The sequence below is a fragment of the Manis javanica genome, chromosome 13 (genome assembly GCF_040802235.1).
Source record: "Manis javanica isolate MJ-LG chromosome 13, MJ_LKY, whole genome shotgun sequence".
NCBI classification, from domain to species: Eukaryota; Metazoa; Chordata; class Mammalia; order Pholidota; family Manidae; genus Manis; species Manis javanica.
Window position 1 is genome coordinate 93,221,727 of NC_133168.1, and position 19,639 is coordinate 93,241,365.

General features: G+C 52.7%; 1 protein-coding gene across 2 annotated transcripts in view; it reads left to right on the forward strand.

The window, feature by feature from the left end:
* Positions 1–3,721: 3,721 nt before the first annotated feature.
* ELL (elongation factor for RNA polymerase II) overlaps positions 3,722–19,639 on the forward strand; it is a 66,139-nt gene continuing 50,221 nt past the window's right edge. Inside the window, exon 1 of one of the 2 annotated variants that reach the window (XM_073220310.1) lies at positions 3,722–3,945. In XM_073220310.1, coding sequence (XP_073076411.1) covers positions 3,811–3,945 — 135 coding nt within the window. In that variant the 5' untranslated portion in view covers positions 3,722–3,810. The remainder of the gene's footprint in view (positions 3,946–19,639) is intronic. The other variant, XM_073220311.1, reaches the window with a different exon arrangement.

Here is a 19,639-nt window from a genome sequence, read left to right on the forward strand (position 1 = left end):
TGTTTGTTGTTGTGAACCCTAAGTTTGAGGTACTTTGTTATACAGCAATAGCTAACTAATACATATATTAGCAATAGCTCTTAGTTAGCAATAATAATAATGAATGGTGTGTGTTCATCCCAGTATGATTTAAAAACATATGGTTTTAAATTTATGCAAATATAAATTTCTGAAGAAAAGGGACTTTGTAGATAAATTATAAACCTATTGATAATAATAATGATTTACAAGATGTTTGCTTTTTGCCATTGGCTCTTGGGTAAATGCTGTTATTACCCCCTGTAACTCTGGGGGGAAAACCCCCGGGCAAAAACCTCTAAAACCGAAATCAGTCAAAGAGGGAAATAAAGTTTAGAAACACTTTTATTTTTTACAAGCAGTCATCCCTGCCTCTCTCCTGCACTGGCTGTAGCAGAAGAGAGCTCCACCCAACCTCTCTGGTCCTGATAAACCCTGCAAGCCCTTATAATTACCTATTGATATGTACATGGACCACTTCTCTTCACCCTTTAAAACACCTGTTGATATACAGATGAACTAAAGCCAGGCAAGAGGTTCTGGAAATACTGCAGTTTTACCCACACCCCCATTTTATAGATGAGTAAATTGAACAGAAAGGGCAAAGTATGTTTGAGGTCACACAGGTGGTGGGGGCAGGCTAGGGCCACTGTTCCCACCATAGAACTAGAGCTTCTGCAATGATCTTATCAGGTGGGGACTGTATCAAGGGGTCACCCCAAGGTGATCAACTGGCTTCCAGTTTTTTGGATGACGTAGTTCTTAGAGACATTTGAACAGTATGCCAAGGCCTTGGTGAATCCTCCATTATTGTTCTGGGGTTCCTCTTGGAAGCCACTAGAGCATTAAATGTAAAGTCGAGAAATGCTCATTGCCAAGCAGTGCAGCCCATAGCTGCAATGTTCCTCATTCTAACTTTTGTAAGCCTCAGTTTCCTCATCTGGCAGGGTCCAAAACACTGTATCCATCCCAAAAGGCAGTTGTGGATGCCAAGCACTGAGCACAGTGCCTGGTGTTTTAGGCACTCAGTGTGGGTGACTGTTATTATTACTGTTTTCTCTTTCTCTGGTGAATCCACAGAGGCTTGGAGAGGAGAAGTGCCTTTCCCAGTGTCACATAGTGAGCTGGTTGGCCCTCTGTGCTGCTGCCTTCCATGTTCTCCTCTATTCAGTAGTCTGGCTATTTCTACCCTCCCAATCCTCTACTCCAGGCTACCCACTCCCCTGATGACCTTATTCCTGCCCTTCTGTGGCCCTTCTGGGCAGTGCAGGCCTTCTTGTTCCAGTATTTACCTGGCTCAGCCTCCCTTTTAACACCTGGATACAGACAGTGGGCAGACAGGTCAGCATGTCCAAGCAGGTGCCAGGATCTTTCTTGTGGGATCAAATGATCCAGTTGAAGGGGGAAGATTCCAGAGCTTTGGCCTGGGGCTCAGACGGGCTAGAGTTGGAATCTCTGCAGCTGCATGTGAGACCTTGAAGTTCTCTGAGCCTCTTTCTCCTCCTCCATGAGATGGGCTGATGGCTGATGGGCTGAATTTATTCATTCAACACATGTATTTTGAGCACCTCCTTGCTGAACCTGTGCTAAGGATGTTCTATGAGGAATTATATAGAAAGAGACCCAGGTACCAGAGGGTGAAGGGTAATCCGGAGGACTGTGGGTCAGAGAGATCTGAGTTCACATTCCAGCCAGCCTGCTCACTGGCATAATGAATGCCTTCAAGTGCTGCCTTACCCCTTCAAGCTTCAGTTTCTCCATTTGTAAATGGAGATATTAATGACAGGTACAGTACAGGAAAAGGTTGCAAGGAATCTAATACTGCTTTTGGGGTATCAACAGTTCACAGTCAAGGAGTAAATAGATGGTAGTGCTGGCAAGGCACTAATGAGATCTAATGAGATCACTTGGGTGGAAACACAGACAAGGTCCCTGGACTTCAACTTCCTTTCTTACCTGATAATCTTCATCCTATGGCCACTGTCTGTAATTAGATTAAAGTGAGAAAGAAAATGACTTAACTTTCTGTAGGTCAGGAGACCAGAGGGCCTGGGAAAAGCTTGTACAGGTCTTCAACCTGTTTTCTCACATATAAAATGGAAGATTGATAAAATGGCAGAGTTCTGTGAGGAAGAGCCTGGCAGTTCCTTGAAAGGATAAGCATAGAATTACCATATGTCTTAGCAATTTTACTCCCAAGGTATAGATCCAAGAGAAAGAAAAACATGTCCACCCAAAAATTTGTACATTCATCATAGTGAAAAAAATGGAGATAACCCAAATGTCCATCCACAGATGAAAGTATAAACAAAATGTGGTCCATCCACACAATGGAATATTATTCAGTGATAAGAAGGAATGAATCCTCGACACATGCCTACAATGTGGATGGCCTTAAGAATGTTGACCTTGAAAAATAAAACCAGTAATTTTACCATCAAAATGGGTTGTTTGGGAATAGCAGAGTTTGGCCATCTCTCATTGGCTGAGCTGTTGCTGGGCAAGGAGAAAATCTTCCTCCTTCAGGGGTAGTAAAGTAGGCTTCTTTCTATTGGAAAACGCAAAATATGCTTCTTCCTGTTGGGGTCTGCAATTGACCTTACTTGAATTCCTTGGGCATGAAGAGTTCTTTCCCTCTTCTAGCATCCTGACTTCATTTCAAAGGAGGTTTCCTTAATAAGTTTTGCAAAAACATCATGCTGCGTGGAAGCAGGCAGTCAAGTCACATACTATATGAGACCATTGATATGCAATGTTCAGAATAAGCAAATCTATAGACACAAAGAGTAGGTTAGTGGTTGCCAGCAGCTGGGGAGGAGCAAATAGGGAATGACTGCTCAATAGGCAAGAGTTCCCTTTAGAGGTGATGAAAATATTCTGGAAGTAGATAGTGCCAGTGGCTGCACAGCATGGTGAATGTACTAAATACCACTGAATTGTGTAATTTATGGGAGAGCTGGACAAACTATCTCACAGGTCTTTGGGGATATAGGATTTTATTTTCTTAAAAGTCTACTGTTGGTGATGGGGGGAGTCTAGTAAACATAATGTTCCTCATGTAATTGTAGATTAATGATACCAAAAAAAAAAAAAGTCTAAGGTTACCATGAGCAAAGTTTACCAGCACTCCTCTACCAATCAATCCCCCAAGCACTACTGGGCAAGGAATTCCATCCGCTCACTTTAAGGAAAGCCCCTCCAGCCCAGCCCAGCGGCCGACGCGCTAGCTCGGTTTGCACAGTCACGCCCACTCACCCTGCCAGCCCCTGGCTCCGCCCCCCACGTGTATTGCACCGCCCCCGCCCTCCCCGCCCCCACCGCTCCCGCTGCGGCCCTCAGCAGAAGCCAGAGAGAGGTTTGAAGAGACTTCATAAATAATGCATCACGTCAGCGGCTGGTTGGTCCGGGCTTCAGCGTGCTTGGCTGAGTCAGGGTTATGAATAACACATATTGAGGCGGGCCCTGGCGGGGGATGCGCGTGTCGGGGCGGAGTCAGGTCCTTACAAGGTCTTGAGAGGTGGGGCCATTCAGGCTTCATGAATACACAAGTTGTCGGGGAGGTTCTTGTGAGCCTCCCCGGGGCCCGCAGGAAGCGGGGCCAGCCGCGTCATGAATAATGCAGTACGTTAGTGGAGAGAGCGGCGCCGACTGTGGGCCTCTGGGGATTTGGAGAGGGCGGGACCAGCCGCGTCTCATGAATAATGCAGCGCGTCAGCAGGCGGCGGGGAGGGGCGTGGCTGGCGCGCCGGCGCTGGAGCCGGGAAGGGGGTGCGGGTGAGCGATGGTCGCAAGATGGCGGCACTGAAGGAGGCTCGGAGCTACGGGCTGTCGTGCGGGCGGGTGAGCGACGGCAGCAAGGTGTCGGTGTTCCACGTGAAGCTCACCGACAGTGCCCTGAGGGCTTTCGAGAGCTACCGCGCCAGCCAGGTGAGCGGCGCGGGGCCGACGCGGCCGTCGGGGATGTCTGGGCGCAGGCCGGCCTCGCGCTCTCCTCGCCGCGGCGTCTTGGTCTGAGGTGCGGCGTTTGTCGTCCGAGGTTGCTGCTCCCGAGTCCCTGGGCCGGCGGGTCGCGACGTGGGCGCATGTGTGGTTTGGAGCGCGGGGAACCGCGTTTCTTCTTGGCTCCGGGAGGCTGCACTGACGGGTGACCCGGGGAGGCCGGGGGGCCCGAACTCAGGCGCCTGGTCCGGGGGCGGCTCTTTTGGTACATGGAGACCTCCGGGGCCGTCCTGGCACCTGGGCAGGAACTGGTCTGTTCACCTGGCTCGAGGGTGGGGTGGGAGTGGCAGCGCTGTCTGGTCACGGGGCGTGGGGGGACTTGGGACCTCTCTGTCTTGGCCTCTGGCAGGGTGGGTCAGTTGGGCACCCTTGTCAGGGCACCTGTGGGGTCCCATTCCGTTTGTGTGGGCAGGCTTGTGTGCACCGGGGGCCTGTCTGACGCTTGCCAGTGGGGCCCCTGGAATCGGGTTCACTCTTGGTTCTTGGGAAGGGGAGTTTGGGCAGAAACTGACAGCTTGTTCCTAACTCCCGCCCAACTTACCCAGGTGACCCTGTCCCACTGACACCTTTGGAAAGTGGGAGTGGTTTTTTGGGGAAAGAAGTTGTGCATGTGGGGGTTTGCTGGCCTGATGCCTCTCCCAGGCTGGGAACGTGTAGTGGGCACCCGGGAGGGAGTTCTGGCCACCGCCTCTCAGGAGCCAGATTTGGGCCCATCTGGGGAAGTTTGCGGCGTTTCATTGGTGCGTGGGGTGGGAGGAGGCTGTGGTGCCCCTTTCTTTCAGGCTTGACTTTGGGGAACATCTGGGGGCCGTGGTCAGAAACCTGCTTCTTCCCATTTCTGTTTGTGTCATGGCGCCCTCCGTCTGTGCTGAGACAGAAGTTGCAGGTGCCCAGAGTGGTCAGGACCTGAGGGGAAGTGGTTTGGGAGCCTTTTCCTCCTTGCTTGGAAAGTAAGGGATCCATAGTCATAAAGTAGCTGGGGGTGGAGTTGGATTGTCTGCTGTCAGGCTCAGGAAAGACCTGCCCTCCCAACCCCCTGTGTGTGTGTGTGTACTGGGAAGGGGGGTGCGGACGAGGGCGGGCAAGGAGAGAGACTAACTAGGAAGGAATGTGGCTTTCTTCCTGCCCCAGACTTGCTCAGCACCATGAGCTAAGCCGGGAATGTCTTCCCGTGTAATGTTCCCACTGCTATCCCGATGCCCACCCTTGCCAAGCTTCCCCCCCCAACCTTTTTTTTTTTTAAGCAATTTCCTTCCTGTCCTGGTGTTCACTTTGCCATTCGTAGAATGGGGACTTCATCTTTTTTGGAAAAACGAGTTCTCACCTTGTCAAAAGGATTCCCTAAGATGAGGCTAAGGTGCCCCTGCAGGTGAGGAGGAGAATGTGGGGGCACCGTGGCCAACCTAAGCCTCCTCCTTGTGGAATTCTGGCCCTGAGTCCCTTTTCCTGGGCCATTCAGACTTGTCCAGCAGGAAGGCAGGCTTTCCTGGAAACAGCCTGGGGACAGCTCATGAGTCATGTAAATAAGGCGAACTTGGTACCTGGTCACTTCGGTTTAGGAGCCCCGCCTTCCCTGCCATGCTGCCCTGACTTGATTCAGTCGTCTGGAAGGCCTGCCTGTGCACCCATCTCATACTGTCACACTGCTATTTTTAATTTAGGGTGTTGGTTACACCCCCTAACTAAGCTGGATCTTCCTCATGTGAGGGTGAAGGTAGCCGCAGACTCAAGCCCATCCTACTTGGAGCCCAGCTGTGTACATTAGTGTTGACCAGTCGGGAGGGGTTTCCTTGAAGAACTTCTCTAAAGCCATTTGGGGCAACTTGGCTGGCTGGGCTGTTTTCGGGGTGACCCAAACTTGCGTTTTTCTCAGAAGCTGGTTGATAGTTTAAATTATTTGGCATTTCTGTATTTAATCTTACCCATTGGGTAGTGTAGCTGACTGAGCTGAAATCAGGGCAGCCAGGCACGTATGTGCAGGGCTTTTGGCTGGTGGGCATGGGGAGGGTGACTTGAACTTGGTTTGTGTGACCAGAGAAGTGTATTGTTTATTAACAAAACTTCGTATGTACAGCTGTCATTATCATCTAGAGTTTTGTATTCTCTAGTGGCTGTGGTTGTATGGTTTGCCAGTGGCAACATTTGCCAGTGGCAAAGAAGGTTTTATAAATTGAGCTGTGGCAGGGAACCAGAGAGGAACTTCCTATGAATCTCTCTCTGTGGCTCCAGGGAGCCTGTAATCCCAGCTGTTGGAGTAGCTGGAGTAGAAGTCCTCGGTCTCTGTCACCAGGGTCTGTGGAGTCTGAGCTGGCTTTGTGAAGACCTGGTGGCCAGCCTGGAATGTGGTGAAAGGTAAAGAGCGTGGTGGAAAGTAGTAGTTGGAAAGATGTAGTAATATACTCAGCTGCCCCCATCCAGACTTGGGGATCATGCAGTGTTCCTTGAATTAAAAACAAAAAAACAAAAAAACAAAAAAACAAAAAAACAAAAAAACAAAAAAACAAAAAAAAACAAAAAACAAAAAAAACCAAACTCAAGTGAGTCCTGAGGCAGCTGCTCTGTGGGTCTTCTTTTTCACTGTGATGAACTACTTCCGGGAGAAAAGAGGAAGTGTGGATGCAACCCATCCTTCCAAGATAGTGTGATGTACCTGCTCAGAGAAGTGTCCCCTGACCACTCTGAGGAAGCGTCTCCCTAAAATGCTCACTGGCCTCCACCATTTCAGCATTTGGAGGGCTCTGTTGCTGGGTGACCTTCTCCTCTCCTGGATTATAAACTTCCTGGTGGAGAGGATCATATTGCTAATTAGGAAAAATTGGCCCAGGGAGGGGCGCAAGAAGCCTGGGGATTAGAGCCTATCTGGGTTTGAATCTCATCTTTTCGGGTGTGAGGCCTGGGGCCTGTGCCTGACGCCTCCCAGTCCAGATCCTCCTCCTCAGAGTTAGGAGGCTTCCAGGGCCTGACCCTCCCCATTCTGGATCCTTCTCAGAGCTATGAGTGTCCTAGTGCCTGACCCACCCCCGAATTCCAAACCCTTCTCTCTGGGCTGCGGGGATCCTGTTGGCACAAGTGCAGCCTGTAGTGCAGCTCCTACCACTCTGGTGTTCACAGCACCTGGTGCCCATACCCAGAGCCAGTTCCTGCCCGGAGGTTTGAGCAGGAACTGTGGAATATCGGGAACCTGGGTTCCTGCGTCACACCCAAATCTGACTGAGCTTCTGGTTTGTATGGGGCTGCTGCTCAGGAGCTGGACGTTCACAGGTGACCAAGGAGGGCCCAAATGTCATGAGTTAGAGGCAGGAGACAGATAATGAACAGGGCAGCACAGAAGTCAATGTGAAGGACTTGTCAGTAGTCAGTGTTGGGGAGGGTGGGGTAAAGGGGGGGACAGGGAGCTTCTAGGAGATTCCATGGGTGAGCTCCACTGGGTGAGGAGTCCTGAGGAGGGAGGGGAGAGGGGTTCCAGGCATGCTGTGGGTACTGGCCTTGAGACAGGAGAGACTGGGGACGGGGATGGGAGCTGGCGCAAGTAAAGGTGTGGAGGGCAGCCACAGGGCTCTGCTGGGGCCGTACTGTGGAGAGAGGTGGAGGAAGCCGGCAGACTGCCTCAGAATGGTTCTGGAGCTGCGCTGGGGGCTGCTTGCCTGCTGCTAAGGAGGCGGCTGCGTGGATGTGTGCCTGGGCACCAGTGGCAGGAGGAGCCTTAATTTAGCCTCTGTTCCCCTCCCACGGCGAGGCCCAGGAGGCGGGTTCATCTCCCCTTCCTGGGGGGCACCCTCCTTAACCCAAGGGGGGCAGCTCTTGCCAGCCTGATCTGCTTTTCAGATGGGCCACCTTTAGGAATGGCTGGCACTGCCCCTCCTGGCTGTGGGCCAGGCCCCAGTAAGCTCCAGGAACATGTCCTTTGCTGGACAACTTTGGCCAGAAGGCTAGCTCATTGTTCCCACTGCACTGGGGGCACTTGGGGCTTGGGGGGGCAGCGTCTGCCAGCCTGAGATCACTGGGACTGTCCTCACTGGCCCAGTCTGCCTCTGGGATTGCGAGGAAGCTTGAGCCCCTGGGATTCAACCCCAAGGGGGTCCCGCTGTGGTCTTCAGTCCTAGTCAGATGCCAGCATTCTGGGCTCCTGGAGCACAGATGGCATGAGTAGCATGCAAATTCTTAAAAGTTACTAGCTGTGACCGTGTTGTGCCCCCTCCCCTGAGAAAGCCTGAGGATGATGGTGACCGACACCTGTGCCTTGCTCCCCATGTCTGCTCTTCGGCTGCTACCGCATCCTCTCCCTGCCCTCCGCCCCCTGGTGGGTGCACCTCTCATTTCTCAGGTGAGACAGTGGGCAGAGACGCAGGGGACCGAGTCACCAGAGGGAATCTCCTAGCTAGGACAGGGCTCAGATGCCATGGGAGGCCTGAGCTCTGTCCTCTCTGAAGGCAATGGCCTCCTGCCTGCTTGGCTTAGGGGTTCAGTTTGCTTGTGTGTTTCAAAGTGGGCCCTTGATGGTTCTGGGTGGGTGAGTCCTTCCCAGAAGGCTTGGGTCTCATAGGTGCTGCAGGAGGCTGAGTCCCCCGGCAGGGGTGGGTGTCAGCAGTTTCTGCAGGAGGCCCGTGAGGCTGAGTGTGAGGGGCCAAGCTCCACCTCAGCCACTGTGACCCTTGCCTAGGCTTCCGGCTGCATGCCGTTCGCCATGGTTATGTGTGTAAACAGCAGGCTGCTTGCGGAAACCCACCCTCTGTTGACTCATCGGCAAGGCCAGAGTTCATCACCCTTGAAGCAGTTTTGACATCATACCGGGATTGTGACATCTCTGGAGAGTCTCTGAAAAACAAGACCGCTTCTCCAGTTCCATGGAGTTCTGGACCCAGAGCAGACCCTGGATTTGGGAAATTTGCGTCTTCCATGGTAGCAGCTTGATGTGGCCTGGCAGGGCCCCGGCTGGCAATGCGTGCTGTGCCTTCATAGTTGGCCTTACGGAGGTCCTCCATTTTTGGGGCCTTGCTCTGCTGCTGTCTGCCTTTATGACTTTCTCCTCGGTCTGTGCTTGCACGCGACCTGGAGTTGTGTGAGACTTGCCTCCAGTGATATGTGGCTGCTTTTGAGGTCAGTTCCCCAATCACCTGACCTTTAGGTACAGTGAGTGACACAGCCACAATGTGCAGTTGTTTTGTCACTCATTAATAAAAAAACTCGAGTCCAAACTACCCATCCAGAGGGGAGATCTCCTGGCCCCACACCAATTGGCTGCACTGGAGTGTGATGCTAATTATATCCTCTGGGTCGGGTCCCTCCCTGGCCATGTTGCAGCTCGGCTCCTGGCTGAGTCACCGGGTCAGCAGGGCATGTTCATGACTTGCAACAGCCCCTGCAGAGGGGATGGTCCCTTGCATGTTTGTGAAGTTTGTGGGGTCACTGAACTCGTTTTAAAGTGACATGAGTGAAGGGTTTATTTCTTTTTACTGTAAAAAGATTATAGCTCAGTGTAGAAAACTTGCAAAATACCTAATGAAAGTGGCGACTCCCTGTCCCCCTGGGCCCACGCCATCGCTGTGGTTGGCACCTTGACACCTTCCTCTGTCTTGAGTCTGGGCACCTTGTCATCCCAGTGATGTCCTCATATAATCTTAGGTTTCTTTTTCCCTGACACCATATCAGCTTTTTTTTTAAAAATCATAATTGTAAGCTGTTGTAACTAATACTTCCTAGCAGCAGCGTCTTCTGTTCAGTGTGTACTTCATCACTCTGGCTCCACGAGTTCTGGTGCTGCACTGATCTGGGGCTTCCTGTGAACTAGGAGCCCTATCTGTTATCTGGTCCTGGGGGACTGCTCAGAGACATGAAAGTGCACCCCTCATTCTCATGGGTAAGCCCCAGGTGCTGAGCAGCACAGCCATTGTATGTTGAAATTGAGGCTCAGGGCCGATGAAGTCTGGTCTCTGGGGGTGGGTGCTCCGGAAGGGCAGGACCAGAGGTGGGGAGGCCTGGGATGGAGGCTCTGAGGGCCTGAGCTGGGCAGCACAAGGGCCTGGGTGAGGGGACAGATGTGTGAAGTATTCGGTCAGCCGCCTGTGCCTGGTTGGGTAAGGTGGATGTTTTTAATCTTTCCTGATGCTGGCCGTGCGGCAGCTTCACACTTGCGACTTTGTGGTCAGACCCGAGCTGGGTTTGTGAGAGTCAGGTTTTGCAGGTCTGAAGAGGTGCTCAGGGAAGGTGCTCCAGGCTCAGGGAAGCTGAGGGTGGCCAATTAGAGAACACAGGTCTGTGGTGGGTGTGCATCAGCGTGTCGAGGGGCGATGTGGAGATGCACCAGCATGGCTCAGCGATGCTGCCTGTGGAGCCTGCATCTTTCCAGGTGGCTGCCTTTGCCTTCAGGTGTGGATGTCATGCGGTTCTCTCCAATATCCTGAGTGCAGTGGGAAGGTGGTTTTAAACTGATGTGTAAGCCCCAGAAGCCAGCAGCCATTCTTTTCCTGGTTCTTGGATGGTGTTCTTTGCTTGTGGGTACTTGAATGCCAGGTTGCCCTTCTTGAGTTGGTGTTGACCCGTTTCTGGACAGCAGGTGCTGGCGAGCCAGATGGAGGGCAGGTGATGGGTGCAGAGAAAGTTGGATCAAGGGCCCGTTGCACCACTCATCACTTCCCAGCATTCCCTGATGTGCTCTGTACAGGCGACCCTGCAGCAGCTTGGCCCACTGTGGACCCTGTACCTTTGAGAAGTTACAAGGTGCCTGCAATCAAGGCCGTGGCTAACCCTGCAGGCCTGTGCACTGCTGCGGGCGCCCCTTGCAGTGAGGCTTTGCGTGGGGACGCCTTCCAGCTACTCCTGCTCCTTCCCCACACCTGTTGACTGGTGTTAGGTTCCCCCTGTTTGTCTTGCTGCCCCTGTGTCTGTCTTAGACACTCTGTGCAAAGGAGGCATCCCTGCACTGAAGGATGCTACGCACACACACTGGGGTCAGGGCTGGCTCCAGCCAGCTCCCACTGATGGCCTGGTAACTCAGGCCACTAGCTTCATTCCAGAGCCTCAGTTTCCCCAGATTGAAGCAGTGCCTGTGGTAGCAGTGGTCTCCCGGAGTCCTGTGGAGGTCAGATGGGCGAGGTGTGTGGGTGCCTTTGTCCCCGTGCATGTGTAAGTGTCCTGGAAATAACCTGAGAGTATGAAGCTCTTAAAAATTTAAAGCATCTGCTCCTTTGCTTTGTCATTGGTTTTCTTTTTTAAATAAAGAAATGGCTCTCCCCATTATAAGAAGAGAATTGTTAGGATTTGATGATAGACACAATCAGGGATGTTACAATGTTTTGCCTATAATTAAAAAATTCTAAGCAGCTTCACTTTTCACAGTTGATGCCTTTCTCATTATTTGGGGAATTTTAATTACCTTGAAGTTCTGATTTTGTATTTGTGTCTGACACATCTTTTTCTAATGAAAAAGTGTATCTGAAATTTAATGTTTTCTTACATTTTTGAGTGCAAAACAAAAAGTAAAACAAAAACATCACCAGGACTAGGTGTGGTTATCATGTTCTTATTATAAATGGGGATCCATTTGTGGTTGTTATATGTCAGGTTATTTGTAGTGAATCAAAATTACTTTAAAGATTTTTAAATTAATAAATGCATGATAAAATCTTTGGAAAAAAAAAAAAAAAGAAATGGCTCTCCCTAGTTTCTTTAGCAGCTTTCCTGCCAGGAAGCCCACCCCTGTGTTGAGGGAGCTGGGCCTGTCCCCACGTCCCCCTTCTGGGTCCCCGGAACACCGTCAGTGGTGATGGTGAGTGGTTAGTGGGCAGTGGCTGAGGAGGGGCGGTAAGTGCTGGTAGTGTTTCTGGAGAGGCTGCTGGCCAGGCCTGGGGGAGACTGTGCTGAGCCCAGCGGGCTGGTGGCCACCTGGGGGAGTGTGAAGAGGAGTCAGGCCTGGAGCTGTGGTTTGGTGACTCTGTCTTCGCCTTTAGGTTGTGCTCAGTCTCATGAGTGTTGGGGAGTTAGTCACGTGAGGGCAGCCTTGAGGGGCTGGGCCCCTCTCCACTGGAAAATGCTGTTCCCCCTGTGAGCTGGGGATTCTGTCCCCTCCTTTGTCCAGCCTGGGCAAGCAGGGCCGTGGCAGAAGTGCGTAAAAGCCTGATAATCTGCCCCTGCCTGGCCCAAGCTCCTTGGCCTCTTTCTGGGTAGGAGCAGCAGGACATGGGCACTAGGGGCCCAGGGGCCCTTGCCCACCTCTCCCTGGACCTGGACACATGCACATGGCCTCAGTGTCCTATTTGCATTGTTCTGGGCATGGAGGCTCAGTGGCTGGCCAGGCTGTACCCAGAGGCCTTCATGTCCCTTTGGGGGAGGGTGACCGAGAACATAGTGGTGACCATGGGCAATGACTGCCAGGAGGAGAAATGCAGTGGGTGCTGGGCCGTAGGTGCCGTGGGAGGTGGGACAGGTGGAACTGTCCAGCAAGAGGCTGAGATTACTGAGATCTCAGAGGGTGGCCATGGAGGGAGGCTGGGGTAGCAGGGCAGCCAGAGGGTGTTGGGGTCAGGGGTGCATGTGGGAATTTGGGGTTAATTTCATCATCTAGGGAAGCCCTGACTAAGCAGCTGAGGCTGCTCTCGCCTGTGTGGGTGTAGATGGCTCTAGAGCCTTCCTAGGCTCCCTGAGGGGTTCATCCCATGCTGATTTCACACCGTGCGTGGACAAGCAGTTTCCGTCCAGGGGCTCCATCCTGTGACGGCAAGGGTCAGGGAGGCTTCGGCAGCGCTAAGACCGGTCATCAAGAGTCTTTATCTGGGACCTCTTGATGCCACTGTTTTTTTTAAATTGTAAAATACACATAAAATTACTATTTTGACTATTTTAAATGTACAGTGCATTGGCATTAAGCACATGATTGTGCAGACCACCACCGTTCATCTCTAGAACTTTACATTTTCCCAAACTAAAATCTGTCCTCATTAAACAGTGACCCCCATCCCTTCCCTGGTCCCTGGCAACCACCATTTACTTCCTGTCTCTGTGAATCTGATGACTGTTGGTGTTTCAGATAAGTGGGATAATTCGGCATTTGTCCTCTTGTGACTGGCCTCTATTAGTGTAAATATGTGTTCAAGGTCCATCCATAGTGCAGCATGTGTCAGAACGTCTTTCCAGGTGATATAATATTCCCCGGTGTGGATCGTGGATGGAGTGCTTCTGTTTAGCCTTTTGTCTGGACACATGGGTTTCACCTCTTAGTGTCTGTGAATAATGCTGCTGTGAACACGGGTATACAAATATCTATTCAAGTCTCTGCTTGCTTTCTTCATTTTTTTTTTAACCTCCCAGTTTTGTTGAGATGTGATTGACATACAGCACTGTGTAAGTTTAAGGCATACAGCATAATGATGTGATTTACACATGTTGTGAAGTGATTACTGTAAGTTTGGTTGACATCCATCATCTCATAGAGATAAAAAAAAGGAAAAAATAGTTTTTTTTTGTTTGTGATGAAGATGTTTAGAATCTACTCTTTTAACAACTTCCCTAATATTGTACAGCCGTTTTAGCTGTAGTTGTACATATGCTCTTAGTACTTAAGTTATCTTGTAACTGGAATTTGCTACCTTTTGACCACCTTCCTCCAAGTCCTCCCTCCACTTCCCACCGCTGGTAGCCACAAATCTGATCTTTTTTTCTACAGGTTTGGTTTTTTTCCTTTTCTTTTTCTTTTTTCAGGTTCCACATATAAGTGAGATCATGCAGTATTTGTCTTCCTCTATCTGACATACTTCATTTGAATCTGTGCTTTCGTTTCTTTTGGATATGTACCCAGAAGCTGAGTTGCTGGATCATATGGGGATTCTATGTTTAACTTCTTGAAGAACTGCCAAGCTGTTTTCAACAATGGCTGTACCATTTTACATTCCACCAGCTGTGCACTAAGGTTTCAATTTCTCTAGCCAACCATCCTCTCCAACACTTGTTATTTTCTGCTTTCTTCATAGTAGGATGGGTGGTCTTGGAGCTTTTAAAGGTCTGTGAGTCTCTGGCGAGAGCTAGGGTCTGCAGGGCCTCTGACACCTGCTGCTGGACCATCCATGGGCTAGGGGTCCCCTAGTCGCAGGTGACAGAGAACCTGACCCTAGCAGAATGGGGGCATGTTGGAGTGGTCTTGGGCTGGCTTCAGGTCCTGACTGAGGGAAGATCTTGAGCAGGGTCACCAGGGTGCATATGACAACAAGGGTAGACAGAGCTGCGGTGAGAAGCTGCAGCCCAGTGGAGAGGACAGTAGTTCCCAGTGGGACTCGGATCTCGAAGTTGGGGGCGTGATAAGGACCTTGGGCTGTCTAGAGAACCTGTGGGGAGGGGTAAGCCATGGTGGTCACCACCTCCTTGCCCTCCCAGTTGTAGGACTTTTGTGTCCCCTGCCCGCTCAAAACAATACTGAGGGTGAGGGGAAGGCTGGGCTCCACCCTACGTGCCCCCTGAGGCTGCTGGGCCCCTCCCTGGCCGTGAGCTCAGATGTGGCAGAATTTCTACTTTGGTGAATTTAGCCTTTTGTGTCTCATGTTGAATCACAAGGTGACTGTTACGGAAGATGGGCTTTCTTCCTGGAGGCCTCTTGGGTCAGGTGCTGCCTTTTGGGGGACAGTGGGCAGGTGTGGGCTAAGCTGTTGCCCCCACTCCTGCCCTGGGCCTGTGGTGAAGGTGGTGGGGTGGCGGGTGGGGGTGGGGGAGCATGTTTTCTTCAGCAATGTGGGCAGATGCAGCCTGCTTGCCTGGGGATGTCTGATGGGGGCCAGGCCTCCCCTGCCTCTCTCTTCTCCTGCTTGGGGATGCATATGTGCCCAGGGCCCCATGCCAGCCTTCAAGCCCCGCAGTGCAAAGTAGGCTGACCGGAGTGGGGCTGCAGGATGGGGCTAAGCTGGGGCGGCTGCCCCCTCATGCTGCACTTCTGGGTTGGAGGCTGCCAGGACCCAGAGGGCTCAGGGTGGCCTCATCTCTTCCCGCTGGCCTGAGGAGGATAAGTGGGTCCAGAGGTTCCTTTTTCCTTTTCCTCTTTTCAAACAGTGACTTTTTGGGGAAATTCAGCTTCCTGCTATGGACCTGGTAGTTCTCCCTACATCTGGAGGGGCTGATTCCTGCTGTGGACCTGGAATTTTCCCCATATCTGGAGGGGCTGACTTAAGGGTCTTAAGCCCACTGGATCCAGTCAGGACAGCCCGTATGTAAGCAGAAGCTCAGGCCTTGACCCCTGGCCCTTGTGCTGTGTGGCCTGTGAGCCCTGGCAGACGGTTCGCTTTCACATCTCAGGGCTGGACCAAGGCCTTGGAGGGTCCTTTTGGTGTGGCCCCTTCATTTCACTGGTGGGATGCCTGGAGGGTGGGGGCTAACTCGAGGCCAGGGGGTCAGTGTTGATCAGATTGAGCCTCAAACCTGAGAGCATCCACTCTGGCACTTCCTGCCCTCCTGATCTCATGCAGACTCAGACTCTGCCCACCCTGCGTGTGAGTCCCTGAGTTTCCTGGGAGGTTTTCTCAGCCATGGTGTCAAGCCTGCTTCCAGTGGGCCTGGCCTTTGTATTTGTGACCTGCTAATGAACTCTGGAAACACAGGCATGAGCAGGGATGGCCAGTGTACCTGTCCCTGCCAGAGCTGGGGAGGGTAGGCCTTTGCCTCTCATTTGAGTCCCCCCTCTCCTCTCCTGTCCCCTCAGCCTTAGCTCCATGGTCCACAGGGGAACTGGCGTTGTCTTCCAAGGGGGAATTATACCCAGCCTGCTTGGGTGTCTCATATGTGCACTTCATGGCGTGAGGAGCAACCAGATGACAGTGGCTTCTGATGGGTCCCTCACGTGGAGACAGTGGACAGGTGTCTCCTGTTTCCCAGGAGTAAGTGTTCCACAGGCTCCCCCAGCTCAGGACAAGTGCCGTTTGTGCAGAGTTCTGAGTCAGAAGAAAACCCACGGCCTGGAAGACCTGGGGCAGCTTCCTGGGCAGGCCTCTGTGCTCGGCAGCTGGGGCCTTCGGGTCCTGTCAGCAGAAATGGCGTGAGTCTGCTGTTCTTACCTTTCAGTGTTATTTCTCCCTTTTCAGAATTGGGTGGGACTGTTGAACTGCTGCAGGCTGGGCAGGGGTAATGTGTAGGGGATGGAATGACAGGGGCACTGGGGAGGCATCTAAGGCAGGGGCAGGTCACAGCTAGGAGAACATGTTCCTTCCTCCCCTAGTGCACTATTTTTGGTATTGGACGCTTCAGCTGTCTCCTGGTTCCAGCAAAATGCACAGCTTGCAGCAGATCTGGCCAGTGGTACGAGGACAGCCAGCACCCGGTTGTCTGCCCAGCTTGTCTCCAACCTGCCCTGGGGTTGGGACAAGGCTGTGCTGGCTCCCTTACCTGTACAAGGAGTCCTGCATGACCACATGACCCAGTGACCTGTGCCAGCTCCTCCTGACGGGGTGCAGTTGTGTTAAGGATTCTGAGGTGGTGTCTGGCCTGGAAAGTAAGATTGACAAGGCGTAACCCCGGCCCTCCCTGCTCTTAGCCCTGCCATCTAGCAGATTCTCTGTAGGGAGGATCTCCTTTTGTTTCTGAGCAGTCAAATGTAATGGCTCCCTGGCTGGGCTTGGGCTGCAGAGAGTTGGGCCAGTGAACAGGGTCTGCCAGCAGCCAGGTGTGCAGGTGGAAGCTGATGGGCTATCAGTGGAAATTGAGCTGATGCTGTGCTGAAAAAGCATGAGGTTTCAGACCCCTTTTCCGGATGGGCGGGGGACTCACTGGGGTCTGTGCCCTGGAGCTGTGGCTCTGACGGCACATCTCTCTGGGTTCTTCACACAGGTCCTGCTGCCTTCTTCTCCTCTCCCCCACCTTGGTCTCCCGTGTGTGAATGCACTGAGTCCTGATGCTTTCGGGTGACAGGAATTGGCAAGTGTGTGATTTGTGGGGATAGCTCAGCCTTGGTGAGTGTCTGGTCTGAGTGGATGTGGTGTCAGCCTCTGGACTTTCTTCTTGGGGCTCCAGGTGCTGTTCCCAGGGCTTAGCTGTTCAAGGGCAAACATACCATGTGCTGCTGGTGTGGGCATCCCTCTGCTGTTGTGAGGCTCAGGTGGGTGAGCTTGGGCATTGCTGGCAGTTCAGTGGAGGACTCAGGAGGCAGGGCTCAGTCCTGGGTCAGTGCAGCTGGAGGCCTCTTGGCTGAGCCAGGGCTGGTTCTGGGCTGGCCTGCAGACTCAGGGAGGCCACCCACTACCCTGTGCTCACATGTAGAGGTTGCAGGGTCTGAGCTACTGTCCCTGTGGCAGCTGAGGGCCAGGGTGGAGGGCAGGCTATTGTTTCTAAACCCTCACTGGTGTTGACCCCACATGGGCTGGGGCAGCCGAAAAGACACAGGACTCTGGAGCCTGTGGCTGCTTCCCCTCCCACCCCAGTCATAGACGGACATGACAGAAATGAGATGTGCACAGCACTTTCATGTATGAGTCCAGGAGGAATCATGAAGTCTGCAGAAAATTTTGGGGAAATTTAGAGAAACGAGACCTATGTCATCATTTTTACTCAGAATGTGTGTGGAGATTTTGGTAACACAGAGAGTCACAAGATAGCATTTAAAAAACAGAAACAGGAGTGGCGTTAGTCAGCAAACACAGACAGATCGCTCAACAGAGCTGCTGGCCTCCTGCCTGGTGCCCTTCTCAGCCCACTATGCTGTGCCGGTCCATCTGCACAGTGGCCAAGCATGTGTCACCCAGGGCCTGAAATAAAGCAGTGTGTGGGCATCCTCCATGTGCTGCAGCCACCTGTGAGTCCTCCCCAGACTCCATGGCCTGGGTGGGGCCAGGGCAGTGGGATGAGAGCCAGTGGGATGTGGAGGTGTGGGGTCCTGGTCAGACCCAGGGTCTGGCCCAGAGTGCATGTCTGTGGCCCAGCCAAACTGCAGCCAGGCCCCAGGTGTGACAGCCAGGAAACAAAACACATGCCAGACCCCTAGCACCTGGCCCTGTGCTGGGTAGCAGGGTCCTGAGTAAAGACCAGCAGTCCCGTGGGCTCTAATCTTGCCTCAGAAGGGCTGTTTGCGAGGACCCAAAGGAAAGGTGGAAATCCTGGGCCGTGGGCAGGTGGTAGGGAAGAGCCTGGCTCTCTCCCTCCAGAGTCAGGCTGACTGGTCAGAGAGGGTGGGGAGGGCAGCTGGGACACTTGGCACCCACAGGCACACACCACCACAGGGCCCTTGCCTCTGAGCTTCAGGAAACAGCAGGCTGGGCCAGCCCTCAGGTCTTCATGGGCCTCTCCCTGCCCAGCTCCTCCTCCAGCTGCTGAGAGGGCTCCTCCTCCATGTGCCCCAGCATTAAGCATGTCCCCTGAGGCCTGCCTGCTCCTGTCCCAGTGTCAGGGGCACTTGGGCGTGCAGTGAGGAGCACAGTGAGCCCTTACTAGATGCACATGAGGTGGAGCCACATGGAAGAGGTGCAGGTCCTGTGCAGGCTCCAGGGTCCAGCTTGCACTACAGTCTGACCCATTGCTTCAGGGGCAAGTGGCCTGCTTCAGATCCTGGAAATCGGCAGTTCAGCCCCTGGGGTGGAGCCCTGGCCTGAGAACTGTGGCTCTCCCTGGTGGGGGCTTTCCATGCTCTTGTGTCTGATTTGCTTGCCATTTTTCTCCAGTTCCATCAGATTCCCTTTCCACAAATAAAGCCCTGCCATCTCCTTTCCACCAGAGTTACCCTGGGTTTCAACCGAGGGTGGTGGTGTTTCCTCCCTGAGCGCCATAAAGGCACCTCTGGGCCACTTGGAGCAACAGAGGCCTATGGGGTGGATGGTGCTGTTGAACACACTTCAGACTGACTGCTTACAGTGCCTGCCCCATGGTAGACCTGGGCATGTAGGCTCTGCTGATTTTAGCACTTTTCTTTTTGAGCTGGGTTCCCTTTTTACTAAGTAAAACCAGATATAAAGTTCCACTTTATAAAGAGATGACATGGGCTGCTCTGGTGGGGGCCAGGGAGTCCTACAGCATGGCCTTTGCCGTGGGGGTCTGGCCTGGCTCTGCCCAGGAGCTGGGGTGCCTGGCCGTGCCCTCTCCGAGGGGTGTTCCAAGTCCCTGCTGCCTTCCTGTGGTAGGAGTGCCCTGGATGGCAGCATCAGGGCTGTTTGCCTGGGGTCCTGGCCTGTATTGTTACCAATGACCAGGCTCATGCCCAGGAATCAGAAAACCTTGCCAGGCTGCCAAGGGGTTTCCCCAGGCAGTGATTTTTGGATTTTGCATTTATGGGCCCCCATCTTCTTCCCCCAGCTTCTTCCCTTCTGAAGCAAAAAGACACAGGTCATTGGGTTTCCTCACAGAACACTGACCATGCTGCATGCCCCACATTCCCACTCCTCTGTCCTGGCACTCTGCGGTACAACAAGTGGCAGGTGTCATTGGCACTGTCTTCCTTTAAAGATGGGTTTTTGGGGTATTGGAATGTCCTTAATGGGGACATTTGACCTTTCAACTCTAAACATATGCTCCTAATTTGGCTGGTTGCAGGATTTTCAGTGGGAGTACGGGTGCCGGGCTTTTTGTAGAATTGACTAAGGCCAGCCCACTCTGGGTTCTGGCTGCCGGTCTGTGTCAGCAGCCCACCATGGGGTGAGTGCGTGCTGGAGCAGAGGCTGCGGTCAGCACA